This window comes from Microcebus murinus, chromosome 19, assembly GCF_040939455.1.
Source record: "Microcebus murinus isolate Inina chromosome 19, M.murinus_Inina_mat1.0, whole genome shotgun sequence".
Taxonomy (NCBI): Eukaryota; Metazoa; Chordata; class Mammalia; order Primates; family Cheirogaleidae; genus Microcebus; species Microcebus murinus.
In genome coordinates this window covers 21,724,711-21,742,085 of record NC_134122.1, presented here as the reverse complement: position 1 = coordinate 21,742,085, position 17,375 = coordinate 21,724,711, and the positions used below count along the sequence as shown (strand labels likewise).

Sequence of the window (17,375 nt, the reverse complement as noted above, 5' to 3'; positions counted from 1 at the left end):
CATCAACACTAGTGTTCTGTTTACATTGACAGCCTCAATGACATATATACAGTATTCTGATTGCGCTCTGGCACTTGGCAGGCTGGCCAGGTGACACAGTAGCAGACCCCAGCCTCTATTGTCACTGAGCCTCCATTGCCCTTGTCCTGTGGCCTGCTGCCTGCCCTCTACTGCCCGCCTGGGCCATTGTGCTGGAGTGCCTGACCTCGCTGCCCACGGGGGTGGAACACAAGGCCAGAAGCTAGCCGGACAAGTGTTTCAGGGAATTCTTTTTTCTGTGATAGTTGGATTTATCGACGGTTACACGGGTGGACTGCCTTTTAGTTGTGGCCAGATTTGCCTTTTCATATTTCCTGACACTTCCTCCTGGCCCATGTATTGCCGACATCCTTTTATGTGGCACCTGTTCAAAACCCAGGCACAGAAGACAAGAAACCAGGAGAGAGGAAAATTAAGGTTAAAAATAATTGGGGTTTTCACAATTAGCACCTGCTTTTGTTTCTGGTGAGATGAGCTAAATTGCTCCATACCCAGAATATGACCTAAAACCAAATATGCTCTTATAGCAGCTGTGTAGAGGTTTAGTTCTCTTTATATTTTTTTGGTTTTTTGAGACAGTCTCAGATTCTGTCACCCTGGGTAGAGTGCAGTGGCGTCATTGTAGCTCACTACAGCCTCAAACTCCTGGGCTCAAGCTACATCTTCCCACCTCTGCCTCCCAGAGCGCTGGTAGTACAGGCAAGAGCCACTGTGCCTGGCATTTATATTTCTTTTCTAACTAACCCAGGTAGGTTTTGACATAAGCAATTAAGACCCTCTCTTCATAATCTTGCTCTCAAGTGGGGAACAGAAAACAAAAGTATATTGTTTCTTTCAGGTATACATTAAATAATGAAGAATAAATGCCTTATAAAAGATAGTACAATTTAAGGCCGGGCGCTGTGGCTCACGCCTGTAATCCTAGCTCTTGGGAGGCCGAGGCGGGTGGATTGCTCAAGGTCAGGAGTTCAAAACCAGCCTGAGCAAGAGCGAGACCCCGTCTCTACTATAAATAGAAAGAAATTAATTGGCCAACTGATATATATATAAAAAATTAGCCGGGCATGGTGGCGCATGCCTGTAGTCCCAGCTACTCGGGAGGCTGAGGCAGAAGGATCGCTGGAGCCCAGGAGTTTGAGGTTGCTGTGAGCTAGGCTGACGCCACGGCACTCACTCTAGCCTGGGCAACAAAGCGAGACTCTGTCTCAAAAAAAAAAAAAAAGATAGTACAATTTAACCATCAAAGTTTTACAGTTCATCATGAGTCATTAAACTGTTTTAATGTTCCCAATTAAAACTCAGTGTGGAAGAAAAAAAAAAAGTATTCTCATGTCTTGGGACCTTGGGTATCAGGAAATAAGGTGAAACAAAATGCCATCCAAGGCCTATCCTGGAGTCCAGCTACATGTTCCAGACATCTGGTGGGACAGCTTACTGTCCCTGGACCAACACAAATCTAAGCAGTGTCATCCTCTTTTCCCTGGTTTCATAGCTTCAAAATAAAATGGGATCATATTCAATTTCCATTCTACAAATAGGTGGTCAAAACTACATTTGTGCTGACAATGTTTCAGTCCATGACAGACTGCATGTCTGACGGTGGTCCCATATAATGCTGTGTTTTTACTGTATCTTTTGATCTTAACCTGACACTTATTTTTGGTTTTTATGTTTATTTTACTTGTATTGCCATAATTGCACATATTTATGGAGAACAGTATGATATATGTGTACACAACATAGTGTACACATAAGGGTAATTATCAAGGGTAATTACCCTCATAAGGGTAATTATCAAATCTGTCACCACCAAACATTTCCTTATGTTGGGAACATTCAAAATCCACTCTGCTATTTGAAAATGTACAATAAACTATTAGTTACCTTATAGTGCTACAGAACACTAGAACTGTTCCTCCTATCCAGCGGTACTATACCTTTTGTATGTATAGGTATGTTTGGAAACACAAATACTGTGTATAACAATCACCTGCAGTACCCAGCACAGCGTGTAGTGTCGTGGCTGAGGAGCGACAGGCTGTGCTGTGTAGCCTAGGTGTGAAGTGGGCTGTCCCATGCAGGTGTGTGTAAGGGGCCATTTATGCTTGCTCTAGGCCAGTGGTCCTGAAGCCTCAGTGTGCGTCTGAACACCTCAAGAGCTGTTCCACAGAGTCCTGGGCCTCAGCCTGGGGTTTTTGATTCTGTGGTCTGGAGTAGAATGAAAATTTGCACTTACAACTCCCAGCTGATGCTTCTGGTTTGGGAACAAAGGCAATACAAATAAAATTTAAAGTATCACTGCTACAAGCACTGTTTACATGTTGAAATGATATTTTAGACATGATAGTTTAATAAAGTATTAAAATTAATTTCATGTTTTGTTTTACTGTGGCTACTTGAAATGTTAAGAAGAGATTGGCAGGCCGGGCGCGGTGGCTCACACCTGTAATCCTAGCACTCTGGGAGGCCGAGGCAGGCGGATGGCTTAAGGTCAGGAGTTGGAAACCAGCCTGAGCAAGAGGGAGACCCTGTCTCTACTAAAAATAGAAACAAATTAATTGGCCAACTAAAAATACATATAGAAAAAATTAGCCGGGCATGGTGGTGCATGCCTGTAGTCCCAGCTACTCAGGAGGCTGAGGCAGAAGGATTGCTTGAGCCCAGGAGTTTGAGGTTGCTGTGAGCTAGGCTGATGCCGTGGCAGTCTAGCACAGGCAACAGAATGAGACTCTGTCTCAAAAATAAAAAAAAAGAGATTGGCAGCTTGTGTTATATTACTGTTGGGTAACGTTCTAGATGACCCTCCAAAGGACAGAGGCTATTACCTACATTTTATCAGGAAGTGCGATCGTCACTTTGCTTATTTTTCTGTCTTCCGATGTGACTGGAATATCAAAATGTAAAACTTAAGAGCTTTGGAGATGCTCAGATCATGTAACATTTATTTTAAGTACTAAGTGTTGCTAGTTAGACCTTCGAATAGCCCAGAGGGTGTGAGTCAGGGAAGCGCAAGCCCTTGCTCCGTCCCGGCCTACCCGCTCAGCATCTCTTGCTTCCAGTGGCTTCTGTGCATTTACAAGGGTCGTCTTCACAGGCAGTGACTTCGTGCTCTGCTGTGTGCTCCCTGCTGCTTCCTTAGTAGGCATCTCCCGCTTGCACACGCAGCCTGGTTCACAAGCAGCTGCCTGCATGCTAGCGTATCAATGTGACTTTCCTGCCATGTGCTGTCGCTGTGCACTTAGCGATATCTTGTTAGTATTGCTGTGCTGAAGGGAACATAGATCTTAAACCCCAATCAATATCCCTACATCCTCATCAACTGTGCTTTTATTGGTTTAGTTTTTTCTTACCTGGCGAAAACGTGCCTTACTTTGAATGAGTACATCTCTCATAAACAAAGTGGGGCATCCTTTCCTAATAACTGCCCGTTGGAAGAACTTAAGCGAAGGGGGTCCACAGGTGCAGCTGCTGTCGAGCTGCTCACAGTGGAGCTTGTGTTTGCAGGTGGCAGGATGCCCAGGGATGAGGGAAGCTACATGTGTATTTAAAGTGTTGGTAGAAAGTGTCAATATTAATGGTAGAAAGTTTGGAGAATTTTTTAGTGTTAAAACTTTATATCAGAGCATCACACAGTGCATCTGGATCTGTGGCTGATGTGATGTTCACAGGTGCTGAATGTTTTCTCTTGCTGGGTTGGACACTTGGTATCAGGTGCTTGACGTCTTCGGTTGTAACTGGCCCACAGCAAGCCGAGAAGTGTGCCACGTGAAGTGGCACTGTTCCCACCTCGGTCGGTTTCCTCTTTTTCCTGAGTTGGGCTCTGGCTGGCACAGCCAGGCTTTCCGGGTAGGGCCCAATGCCAGACTATCATTCCTGGTGTCCTCTGCCTAGTCAGAGCCCGGAAGACAGGTTGCTACTTGCAGTTCTGGCGTTTGGGCTGCAGTATCGAACATTTTCACAAGATGTCCCCAAAAGGCCTTTGTCTGAATCCGGGGTAGGCTTGACAGCATCAGATATCGATTCCTGGGCAGAAATTCAGTATGGCGTCACAGGAAGAGCGGATATAGCCAACCTATCAATCCTAACTAGGTTTCTGTAGATTAACAATGTTAAAAGGGCTTGGGGATATTTTTTAGTGTATTTTTAATTAGCTCTCCAAATGTATTATTTGCAACAAGCCTAAGATCAAACTTGAAAGATTGGTTCTGAAATGAGTTACTGAAATAGACCAGTGGCTGAAATATTCTTCCTTTCATAAGTTTTAAGCTTGAGAATGAGGATCTTTCACATCCTCAGGACTGCAGATGTCCTGAGAATAGCCCTGTGTTCGGGGAGTATGAGAGAGAAGCTAGTCTGATTTCTCTGCTTGGTTCCGTGTGAACTTTTGGCAGATAACGGTTGATTTGCTTTGTTTTGCTGAACGGATATAAAAACTTATAATCACAGTTTATTACACAAGGTGAATAGAGCAAAGAGGAGAGTGTTTAGACCATGATGTTAGCTTAGTGTTTGGGGAGATTGTTGTTTTTTGTTTCTTCTGTGAGAGTGTGCTGCCTTCCTGCTGTTAAGACAGCGGGATGGGGAAGCTCTACTGACACCCACGTTTGGAGAAGGCGACACTCACTCTGGAGCCATGTTACGAGATCTTAAAATACATCAAAAGCTACAAAAAATACCCTTTCAAATGGCCTTTTAAAAACAACTGTACCAACAGCAAAGCAGCTGTTTAATTGTACATTCTGGAGGTTTCATTCTGAACTAAACTAAAGCTGCTTTTGTTGATAGTTTTGCTGTGGCTGACTCTAAAGGAAAAAAAAAAAATACCAAAACCATAGCGGTTCATTAAGAAGAAGGTATTCACGTACCAGTGTTTCCCTTTTCTGGTTTTACGTAAACATCCCTGGAGAATGTGAGCAGTTAGAAAGGTGACTGTTCCTGTAGCAATCAGGTAGAAAGCTGATGGAATTCTAAGGGAAAGGTAAAATTAAACTCTATTGAACTACCGGGTGTTAGTGCACACTCAGAGTGTCTGGTTTTGTCCTGTCATTGGTGAGGGTTTGCCCTGTTCCCCAGGACTTCTGTGCCACCTGTGCTTAGTCAACCACAGTGTGGCGGCACCCTCTGACTCTTGGTTCTGTTGACGTTGCCCGTGCTGCAGACCCGGGGCTCGTGGAGGAAGATGAATCTTGGAAGTTTGGTCTAAAGCAGTGGTTCTCAAATGCATCCCAGTGTCAGAAACTCAACCGGTCTTGATGTTCTGTGTCAAACCAAGAAACACAGCTCAAATTAATTAAGTTCAGTATTCTGGCAAAGTGAGAGACAACATACACTGAAATCTAGTATAAGAAAACCATGACAAACATCAAAGGCGAAAGATGAAGTTTGTAGGAAGAAAGATAAATGGAAAAATTGTATTACTGTATGTTTTGCTGTAAATTAGAAAAGGCATTTTTATTTAATTTGAGGGCCAGAGGGCCTGGGGAGACTGTAAAGAATATTTTGCAAGAGTTGGGCTTGATCAGCAAGGGTTCAGGTACTTACTAAATAACAGCTAGTATTAATAATATGGCAGGATTATCACATTTCCTGATGTTCAATTATTTAAACTGTAAGCTTAGAGCAGGCCAGGTGTGGTGGCTCACACCTGTAATCTCAGCACTCTGGGAGGCAGAGATGGGAGGATCGCTTGAGCTCAAGAGTTCCAGACCAGCCTGAGCAAGAGCCAGACCCCATCTCTACTAAAAATAGAAAAAATTAAACAGACATGATGGCATGTGCCTGTAGTCCCAGCTACTTGGGAGGCTGAGCAGGAGGATTTCTTGAGCCTAGGAGTTGGAAGTTGCCATGAGCTAGGCTGACGCCACGACACCCTAGCCCAGGCGGCAGAGAGAGACTCTGTCTCTAAATAAATAAATAAATAAGCTTAGAGCATGACCATTTGTAACTTTTTTTTTTACAGATCTCAAAAGAGGAGTAAAGTCTGTTTAAATGAGCACTTGCTTATAAAAGTATAAACTCCATCTACATAACCAGGACGGCGTTGTTATATGCAAAACTGCTTCTTGTGTGGCCAAAGATTTTGTGATGATTGGTAGAAATTACTATGATTTCCGGTTTTGAGCATCACACGTTATTTCTGTAGCAGCAGTATTATTATCATATGGTTCACAGTCACGAAACTGGTGTTGGCTTCCATTTGGTGAATATGAAGCGTGTCCACAGGCCATCAGGGTAGTTGTGGAAACCCTGGGGGAATCTTCATTACAAACGTTTTATCCTCTTCAGAATCAAAAGCAAAATGAGTATTACAGCATCCGCATTTTACTGGCTGCTGTGTGAAGCGGAGAGTGGGTTAGAAGGCAGGAGTGGGGTGAGGAGACCCCTGCCGGGCATGGCATCGAGAGGTGGTGGCTGCAGGTGAGGGACAGAGGGCAGAGAGGATGACAGCACTGCTTCGGGTGCAGCTCACCTGTGAGGGAAGGAGCAGGTACGGGAGGAAACGTGGTGTTTGAGGTGCTGGTGAGACCCCAGTGTAGAGGCCACGCAGGTGAGTGGATGTACAATTCTAGAGTTCAGCGGGAGAGGTGTGGGCTGGAGGTGGCATTCGGGAGCTGTTAGCACGTGGCTGGGTTTAAAACCATGGTAATGTGAAATCATGGGGAGTGCAGGAGGGAAGGTAGCAGTTCTGGGCCCAAGACTGAGCTGTAGGAAAAATTACCATTGAAGAAAAAGGAAAATAAGAGTTTAGTATCTGAGAGATCAATAACATAATGTTCAATAATGTAGGAAGCGAGTGATACTTCCTTAAGATCATAAAACCTCCTCAAACAATAAAAGAATGCAGTAAGGTAATAGGATATAAAACTAACACACAGGAATCAATAGCCTTCGTTCCCATAAACTAATCAAGTAATCAAATGAAGAAATAATGGAAGAGAAAGAGTCCCATTTACAATGGCAATAAAGGTGAAATAATTAGGAATAAACTTAAGACATGCAAGACTTATATTGGATAAAACTTCAAAACATGTATTTCATGTGTCTCGTGAAAGACACAGAAGTAGACGCAAATCAGTGGGAAGACAGTCCTTGTTCTTGGAAGACTCAACACCAAAGAAAGACATGAGATGAGAGTCTGTAAGGACGGCCTTAGATATGTAAAGGGGTGATCAGCCTCATTCATTCGGGGTCCATCTGTAGTCTTCCTGCCACCACCTGGGATCAGCTGGTTCTCTAAGGAGCGCTGGTTCATTTTAGTGGGGGGTAGTACTTAGAAACCACTTTCTGGGTGCTAGGAGTGCAATTGGAATGTCCTTTCAGCATTTCCAAAAATAAAAATGAAGCAGGGTGTGGGGACTCACACCTGGGTAATCCCAGCGTGCTGGGAGGCTGAGGCAGGAGGATCACTTGAGCCCAGAAGCTTGAGGTTCCAGTGAGTTAAAATGACGCCACTGCACTCTAGCAGAACAAGACCTTGTCTCAAAAAAAAAAAAAATTTATGTATATCCCCTCTCAAAAAGATGACCTTTTGGACCTTGACATGATGGCAGCCTTCAGCAAATGGTGGAGATGCTGTCACTGCCCTGGTCACAGGTACAGGGTGGGTTCAGGGTGCTTGGAGGGGTGGGCGTGTTAGAACAGATATGTTGTGAGACACCAGAGAACCCAGCAGTAACCACTTTCCCTGGGGGCCCACAGGCCCTGTTGTTCATTAAAGCAGTAGGGACTGGGAGGGGCCCACATTGCTGAGTGGCCCAGTGGTGGCTGTCCTCTGTGGGCCAGCTTGACCGGAGGGGGACAGCAGTAGAACTGCGCGCCCAGTGCCACATGGGAAAATCAGAACTGGCAGGCAGCTTGCTGTCAGAAGCACAATGGGTGACACTACCTAACAGGTAGCAGGACCGGCGTGACAACCCAGAAACAAGATGCACAGGGACCCTTAGTAATGGCTGACAGACTGTGGCGTCCCTGGGGGTAAGACAGCGGGGCCAACAGACAGAGAGCTTGATTTGTGTGATTAACATAGATCGAGAGCTGATGAGCGAAGGTTGCTGGCAGCCACAACGAGCGGAAGTCACAGTCCCAGGGTGAGTTTGCAGACACAGCTGGTCATTTCCAGATGGACATGGGTCTGTGTCCTCCTGAGGATCCTGCAAGGCCAAGACAAGTGTGTAAGATAAATACTCTCCCAGTCCCTCCTCCCCAGAACCACGGGCCCAGAGGAGCTGCACACAGACAAGGCCATCTGCAGAACTTTGGAGGCTGGAGGACACAGGGTTCGAGTTGGTGCTGCTACCAGGGTCCTGGCTGCCCTGTTAGACGGGGCCTGACAGTGGTCAGGTGGTACATGGAGTCCTGGCCCACGTCTGTCTCATGGTGGGTTCAGTGGAGCCACAGATTCACAGTGCGGTCACTTCCCCATCCCTAAGTGCAAGTCGAGATGAGAACACTTTATAGCCAACAGACCTTCTGGTCGGATCTCTGATCCATGGAGTAAGAGCTGCTGTAGTGGGAAAGGCCAAACAGAGGCCCCTAAACACCCCTCCTGGCCAGGGCAGGAAATCTGAAGCAGCACCTTATTCTGGGTGGAGTTGCAGAGACCAGCGCCCTCCTTAATACTCAGGAGATGAGGGACTCCCTGATGGACGATGGCGAATGCTGTCACTGGCCAGGTGGTGGCCCCTAATCACATCTGCTGTGCCTGGAATGTCTTTGCTCAAACAGATCAACATGGCCTTTGGCACCAGGTTTATGACTATTGATCTATCCTCATTGAGAGAGAATTGAAAACCATTTGTATTCTCATGGGAGGGACAACAGTTCACATTTATTGTCTCATCTAGGGCCTGCGTTCACTCTCCTGTTCCCTGTCACAGCATTGAAATGGACAGTAGCCAAAGGGACATTGAATGTCTTGACATTCCAGTGACCTGCTGTTTTGATGGCATGATGCTAGTCTTACCTGGTGACCAGCAGATGGCAAGTACTCTGGGTGCCCTGGTAAGACGTGCATGTCAGAGAGCAAGACACAAACCCCTAAGTTTCAGGAAGCAGCCACCTTGGTGAAGTTTTTAGGTGTCCCATGGTCTGGGCATGCCAGAACGACCCCTATAAGGCCAAGACTGTTAGTGCACTTTTTACCTTGGAGGCAGCAGCCTCTCAGATGACCCCAGTGACACCCATCTCCTGGTGCTCATGCTCTTCTGGAACCCTCTCCTCTGGAGTATGAGCTGACCAGCTGACCTTAGGACTCACTCTTTTTTTAAAATTAGAGACAGGGTCTCGCTATGTTGCCCAGGCTGGTCTCAAATTCCTGGCCTCAAGCGATCCTCCCACCTCAAGCTTCCAAAGTGCTAGGATTACACACAAGCCACAGTGTCCAGCTGAGACTCACTTCTAATGGATAGCAAGCACATGGCAGAGTGATGGAGGCCACTTCTGAGATTAGGCTGCAGAGGCTGCGGCTTCCGACTTGTGTGTGTCCTCTGCTGCTCACTCTTTCTAAGGGAAGCTGCTGCCAGGCTGCGAGCTGCTCCATGGAGAGGCCCACGTGCCAAGGAGCTCAGGGAGGCCTTTGGTCGGCAGCCAGCGAGGACCTGGGGCCCTCAGAACAGTGACCTCCGAGGACGAAATCCTTCTGAATACATGCGAGTGGGCTTGGGAGGGGATTGTCCCAGACAGGCCTTCTGAGGAAAGTGCAGCCCTGGTAGACACCTCAACTACAGCTGTGATGAACCTTGAGGCCGGGGCGCAGAGCCATGCCACACCCACATTCCTGACCCCAGAGACTGAGATAATAAATACTTGTTCTTTCAGGCTGCTAAATTTGGGGTTAATTCTTTATACAGAAATAGAAAACAAAGACAATCTTCTACCTATAGGAAAGAGTTCTCTTTCTTTTGCATGGCAAGATTTGGAGTTTGGAGGCAGTATATATCATATTTAATATGGCCACCAAGCACTTACTGGGAAACTTGGAGGTGTGCTTTTGAGTTTTGAGTGGAGCTGCCCATCTCGGGCATTTTCAGATCCATGAAGTTGTAATGTTAGGTGGGTGTGTCAGCAATCCATTGTTCGACAAAAATGGCATGTTGTTTTTCTTGATTTTTCTGTAGCATTTTCTCTATTTTCTATGGAGTGCTGGACATAATGTATGAACATTTAGGATTTTGACCCTAGGATATTATCCTCTTCTAGAAAGAATATATCTTTTCTTCTCTCAGCTGGCTAGTTTGGCACCAGCAATAAATCCTGAATCATTTGAATGAAATTTCAGAAACTAAGGTGAAATTCAGGTGGGTTTCATGAAGTCCCTGCAAGGGCTGGTCTACTTCCAGTTCACATTCACTCCAGAGTAGCCTTCCAGGGTCGCAGCCTAAAATGGGGCATTTACAAGAACCCCTCCCCTTAGCAGCCCTGGACTGTGGTCCCCCAACCCAAAAAACACAAAATCTCTGTTTAGGTTCTCACACTTTCAGCTGTCTCTTTGAGAATTAACTGACCCCTGAGTGAAAAATGGCCCCAAATGTTGGGCTTACCTCTCTGGGTTTCCTTTTTCTTCTGTTTTTTTTGGCTCCATAATATTTTACTATTAAATTAGCACTTTGATGCCATAAAACAGATTTTTAAAAGGTTTTATAGTTATACATATATATATTTTTTGAGACAGGGTCTTGCTCTGTCACCCAGGCTAGAGTGCAGTGGCATCATCATTGCTCACTGCAGCCTCAAACTCCTGGGCTGGAATGATCCTCCTGCCTCAGCCTCCCAAGTAGCTGGGACTACAGGTGTGTACCACCATGCCCAGCTAATTTTTCCATTTTTTGTAGACATGGGATCTCACTCATGGTTAGGCTGGTAAAGGTTATATTTTGACCAGCTTTGTTAGTTCTCAATGGGAGGCTGATGAGAATGAGCTATCCCTATCCCAGAGCTAAAAAAATAAGCAAAACTAAACATATAAAAATATGTACATTTTTCTTCTGAATATTTTTTTGGCTTATGTGTGGATGAAAACTGTTTTACAGTGGAGTAGTGTGGTGGTGACAGGAGGCTGGAGGGAGCAGCCTGAAAGAAGAATCTCCCACTGAAGTTGACGTGCTAGAACCTGCGACCCAGTGATTCTCTCATGTGTGTGCACAAGGAGACAAGGTGTTTATTACAAATTATTTAAAATAGCAAAAATTTAGAAACAAGTTAATTATCTGTGAAGAGTGAAACTAAATACAAACAGTCCCCCCTCAACTCCACATTCCTGTGGAGCTTCTTCCTCATGTCACTGTTCCTCTCCTCATGAGTCAGATGATACAGCGATTGCCCTTTTCTCCTACTGCAAAAGTGTATAGATTATTAAATATTTCTAGGAACTGAAAATTGATGTACCCTATGTATCTACTACCCAGATTAAACAGATGGTTAATTTTAGCAGCTTTGCTTCAGATTTAAAAAAATTTTTTTGAGACAGAGTCTCATTCTGTAGCCCAGGGCTAGAATGCCATGGCATCAGCCTAACTCAAACTCCTACCTCAGCCTCCCAAGTAGCTGGGATTACAGGCTCATGCCACTATATGCGGCTAATTTTTTCTATTTTTAGTAGAGACAGGGTCTCACTCACATAGGCAGTAGAGGGAAGCCCCACCTCCAGCCTGCACCTCCTACCTTGAGGGTAACCACTAATCTGAATGTACTGTATAGTTCTTATGGCTATGTCACTACTACATTTGTATACATTCATATACACAATGTCTACTATTGTTGATATTTTAAAATTGCACACAAATGACACTTAACAGTGTAGCTATCCTTTTTATTTTTTAGCATTGTCGATCTAAAAGGAAGCAGCTGAGGAAAATTGACACGAGTGTGTGTGTGTGTATGTGATATAAGCGCTTGAGGATTGCAACCCAGAAGCATAGATTCAAGTTGCCTAGAAAATACATTCCAATTAGCAGCAGTTACAAGTGGATTATGGGTTTTTTTTGTTTGTTTTTTGGTGTTTTTTTTTTTTTTTGTGAAAGAGCCTGCTTTATTGGGAAGCACAGTGCTACACAGTGACCAGCAGACGAAGGCTGCCCAAGGGACAGCTTTTACACATCATACTCCAAGACACACAGGATGTTTGCTAGTAACAATCAACTAGAACATGGATCCCTCTGGGCAATTTCCCCAACCTCATCCCTCTCAGGTCAGGAAAACTCCCATTTTCCTGATGGCAACTCTGGTTCACTAGAGATAGAGCCCCTCGGGGGTGCCTTCTTGTTTTTTATACAGAACATTTTCTTTAGACTTTTTGAAGTCTTCATTTGTTACTTTCATTCTACGTTCTCTTAAGGCCATCAGACCAGCTTCTGTACAGATTGCCTTAATGTCAGCACCAGAAAGATCATCTTTAGCCATGATCAAGTCATCCAGAGTTACTTCATCAGCCAGGGTCATCCTGCTTGTGTGAATCTGAAAGATGCGTGCGCTTCTTAGTCTTTTCATCGGACAGGGGGAATTCGATCTTTCTGTCGATGTGGCCTGGTCTGATAAGTGCTGGATCCAAAGTTTCTATTCGGTTTGTGGCCATAATAACTTTAATATCTCCTCTTGAATCAAATCCATCCAACTGGTTCAACAGTTCCAACATTGTTCGCTGAATTTCTCTCTCACCACCAGAATTTGAGTCATATCTTTTTGTCCCAATGGCATCAATTTCATCAATAAATATGATGGAAGATGCATGTTCTTCAGCCACTCGAAACAATTCCCATACAAGTTTGGGCCCATCACCTAGGTACTTCTGAATGAGTTCAGAGCCAACCACTCTCAAGAAAGTGGCTGAGGTCTGGTTTGCTACTGCTTTGGCTAACAAGGTTTTACCTGTGCCAGGTGGACCATAGAGAATGACTCCCTTAGGGGGCTTTATACCCATCTCTTCATAATATTCAGGATGGGTGAGAGGAAGCTCCACAGATTCCTTAATTTCCTGGATTTGGTTGTCCAATCCCCCAATATCAGCATAGGTCTCCTGGGGGGCCTTTTCTACCTTCATCACTGTGACCAGGGGATCTGTGTCATCCATCAGCACCCCTATCACAGCATGCACCTTGTGGTTGAGCAGGACCGAGCAGCCTGGTTCCAGCAGGTCCTTATCTACAAATGAAAGAATGCTGACATAGTGTTCTGAGCCCACAGATGTAGACACGATGGCATGATTGTCATCGATGATCTCTTCCAAGGTTCCTACTGACATTGGGGTCCCCCTCAGATCATCCACTTTTGATCTTTCCTCCTCTTGCTTTTCTTCTAATGGTTTCATTTGTTCCTGATTTCTAATGAATTCTTCCTCCATGAGAAGATAGTCTTTAATTCTCTCCAACTTTAATAATTTTAACCGGCACTGAGTGTGAGGTGTCACCAGTGGCAGTTTACTGGCAGCATCTGGTCCTTTTGTTTTCTTCTACTTTTTCCCCACTCTAGTTGGGACAGGAGGTTCATATTTCTTTTTCTTGTCTTACCTTGTCATCCTTCTTGCCGCCTCCAGGACCATGGCCACCACTCTGACTTTGACCCTATAAAGCATGGGGGCTCTCAGGCAGGTCTTTCTTCTCAATCTGAAAAGCTGTTATCACCATCTTGCTTCGGTCGCTTGAGCTCAGATTATGGTTTTTTTTAGAGATAGGGTCTTACTCTGCCCCCAGGCTGGGTGCAGTGATGTCATCATCGTTCACTGCAGCCTGGAACTCCTGGGCTCAACTGATCCTCCCACCACCGCCTCCCAAAGTGCAGGGATTACCTACCTGAGCCATTTTGGCCTTTTAAAAGGCAAAAATGGAGGACAAGGAATGGGTTGATACAAAGTCATTTGTCAAGAATTCTCATTGGCTTCCAGAAATAACATTGATTAATGATTGGCTATACATTGGTAAGCCTCAGGGTGTGGTTTTAGTGACTGGTGTGGCATTATCAGGTCAATTTATGGCTACTTGTGGCAACAGCAAGAAGTTTCAAGAGATGAATACACAGCTCAAAGCGCGAAGTAGGACGCTATATCTCATTTTAATCTCCTGGGGCCTGACAACGAAAGGACTTGCATTCCTCGGATAACGGTTCTTTCCTTTTCTCAGCACCCACCCTCTTTGCACCCTGATTTCTTTCTTTTTTTTTTTTTTTGAGACAGAGTCTCGCTTTGTTGCCCAGGCTACAGTGAGTGCCGTGGCGTCAGCCTAGCTCACAGCAACCTCAAACTCCTGGGCTCAAGCGATCCTCCTGGCTCAGCCTCCCAAGTAGCTGGGACTACAGGCATGTGCCACCATGCCTGGCTAGTTTTTTTTTTTTTCTATATATATAAGTTGGCCAATTAATTTCTTTCTATTTATAGTAGAGACGGGGTCTCGCTCTTGCTCAGGCTGGTTTTGAACTCCTGACCTCGAGCAATCCGCCCACCTCGGCCTCCCAGAGTGCTAGGATTACAGGCGTGAGCCACCGCGCCCGGCCATATACCCTGATTTTTAAAAACTCAGCATTAGGTTTGAGACCATCCCTTAGAACCCCTGTGAGTGCTCCGAGCCCGGCCGTCTTGGACCCTCGCTGGGACACCCACCCCGAGCTCGCCAGGCAGCCACGCGGGCACAGGTCGGAGCTGTGGCTCCCACACCTCTGGGCGTGGACCTTGGAGCTAGCGGCCAGAACCAGCTCGCCTGGAGGTAACCAGGGAGGGAAGCTGCCTTGGCAACCAGCGGCTCTCCTAGCAACCAGCGGCCCCCAGAGATGGCGTCATTATTCCGCGTCTGGGCCGGGCCCCGCCCCCGTGAGACTACCGCTTGCCATTGGGCCACAGGAAGACGGATGCAGGTCTTGACCAATGGGAGGCACAGCGCGCCCGGGGGCGGGACTGGCGCGTGGCCCGGTCGCAGGGCTCTGCCGGAAGCCGGCGTTGGCGGTGTAGCTTGCTTGCGCTGTGGGCTCAGGTGGACTCAGGTAGGTGCGTGGTGCCTCAGCCGGATGGCTATCAGTGTGCTGCGGAGATCCCGAGTCCTGGGCGGGCATTCGCGAGTGTCCGCGGAACTCCGGCCGCTCCACATGAGTGCGCAGGGGCCTCGCGCGTTGGGACCGGGGGCGCCCATGGGGTCCGCGGAGCTGTAAGGCGGTGGCCTGGCCTGGGGCCCGACATCCACGTCTGTCCTCGGCGGGCCCAGCGAGGTGGAGCTGAGGACACCGCTGGGTTCTATGCCTCAGGGCCATCGGCTCTCGCCGTGGCGCTGGCCTCAGTGTCTTCCTTTGTGGAGGCGAGTGGCAATTCATTAAGCCTTAGCTGCCCTGACATCCATTTCAACTCTCACTTTCTATCATAAGCACGCTTTGCGTTTCTTTCCATCTTTCATTCATTTACAAAACGTTCATTGGGTTTCTGCTGTATGTCGGCACTGTTCTAGGCGCTGGGCGACAGCTGTGAACAGAGTAGAGACAAGTGAGCCCGCATTCCAGAGAGGAGAGACAGGTGGGTAAGGTCCACACGTTAGGTGGTGGTAGGCATCACAGAGAAGGATCAGAATGGGTAGCAGGTGCAGGAGGGAGACACTGGAAGTACATTTCCTGGTAGAGGAGACAGCCAGCAGGGAGTCCAGTGTGTGTGTGGGGGGCAAGTGAGTAGGGGAGAAAGAAAGAGGAGGTGAGGTCTCAGAGACTAAAAAGGCCTGCAGGGACTTTGACTTGTTCTCCAAGTGGAAGGGGAAACTTGGGAGGTTTTTGGGCAGAAGTGAGACATAGTCTGACTTAGGAATTTTATTTTATTTTGTTTATTTGTTTATGTTTTTAGAGGCAGAGTCTCGCTCTGTTCCCCAAGCTAGAGTGCAGTGATGTTTTCATAGCTCACTGTAACCTTGAACTCCTGGGCTCAAGTGATCCTTCTGCCTCAGTCCCCCAAAGTAGCTGGGGCTACAGGCTCATGCCACGGCACTGGGATAACTTTTTGTTTTTTTGCAGAGATGGGTATTGCTGTGTTGCCCAGGCTGGTTTTGAATTCCTGGCCTCCAGTGATCCTCCTGCCTTGGCCTCCCAAAGTGCTAGGATTAATCAGCCACTGCACCTGGCTGATTTAGGTATTTTAAAAGTCATTCTGGATGCTGTGTTGGAAATCAACTGGAGGGGCAGAGGCAGAATTCTGTGAGAGATCAGTCAGAGGCTATGAATGAGCTAAGTGGGAGGTGGTGGCTTGGATCAGGATACTAATGGTAGAGGCAGTAAAAGGTAGTCAAATTGTGGATGTATTTCAAAGATAGAGCCAACAGATTTAGCTGTGGGTCGGAAAACTGTGAAAAAGAGAGGAGTTGTGCATGGCACCAGGGTTTTAAGCTTGAGCTAAAATTTGAATTTCATCACATGGCTAATTATTGAGAGGAGAGACACTGGGAAGATCAGGTTTGTGGAGGATGCTCAGGAGTTTTGATTATGACATGTTTAGTTTGAGATGATATGTCTGTAGGTGAGATAATATATGTGTGTGTACATATATGTCTATCTATCTATATATTTGAGTTGACAGTATAGTTCAGGGAGAGGGTTAAGAAGAGACCTCTAAATAGAAAAAGCTAGAAGTCATCAGCATCTAGTTGGCATTTGGAACCACATGATCCAATGAGATCACCAAGGGAATGAGGAAGCTGAGCACTAAGCCTAGGATCCTCAAGTGTTCAAGGTCAGAGTGATGTAGGGATAGGCATGCCCTCTTTGCTGGGCACCAAGTGAAAAACGCATATCAAGAGGGAAGGAGGGGTCAACTGTCAAATGCTGCTGTCAGGTCAAATAAGTTGTGTACTGAGGATTGGCAATGGGATTGAGCCACCTGGGTGTCATTGTGGTAGGGTGGTTGGGGCAGAAGGCTGATGGGGGAGGGTGCACAGATAGGTGGGGAAGAGGAGTTGGAGACAGTGCAGTTGGACAACTCCTGAGGATTTTGCTGCAGAACAGAGCTGTGAAACTGTTGAAGGGCATGTAGGATCGAGAGAGTTGTTAAGATGTGGAAGATCATAATTGATTCAGTAGAGGGAAGAGCTGATGACACAGGAGAGGAGGAAATTGCTTAGAGTGATGCCCTTGAGTAGGTGTGGGTGGGAGGGGAGGAGACCTCTTGCTTAGTGGAAGGATTAGCCTTGATAGGAGCATGGACGTGCTGGTTGATGGGCAGATATTGGAGCTTGTGGAAGTCCCTCTGATCTCTTCTGTGTTGTCAGTGATCAGGAACTAAGGCCATCCACTGAGAGCACAGAATCGGGAGAAGATTTTGGAGATTTGGGGGATTAGGAGAGGTAAAGGGGTAGGGAAGTGTGGTGGAACTGCCAGGCAGTGCTAAGATC

At 46.4% G+C, this 17,375-nt stretch overlaps 1 protein-coding gene and 1 pseudogene across 2 annotated transcripts in view; one reads left to right on the top strand and one right to left on the bottom strand.

The window, feature by feature from the left end:
- Nucleotides 1-11,152: 11,152 nt before the first annotated feature.
- The window catches only part of CHLSN (cholesin), a 129,742-nt gene continuing 123,519 nt past the window's right edge, over nucleotides 11,153-17,375 (top strand). The window contains exon 1 of one of the 2 annotated variants that reach the window (XM_075995231.1): nucleotides 11,153-11,190. In XM_075995231.1, the coding sequence (XP_075851346.1) occupies nucleotides 11,168-11,190 (23 nt within the window). In that variant the 5' untranslated portion in view covers nucleotides 11,153-11,167. Of the gene's footprint in view, nucleotides 11,191-14,911; nucleotides 15,001-17,375 lie in introns of those variants that run through there. The other variant, XM_075995232.1, reaches the window with a different exon arrangement.
- On the bottom strand, nucleotides 12,041-13,638 carry LOC105868376 (26S proteasome regulatory subunit 4 pseudogene; annotated as a pseudogene).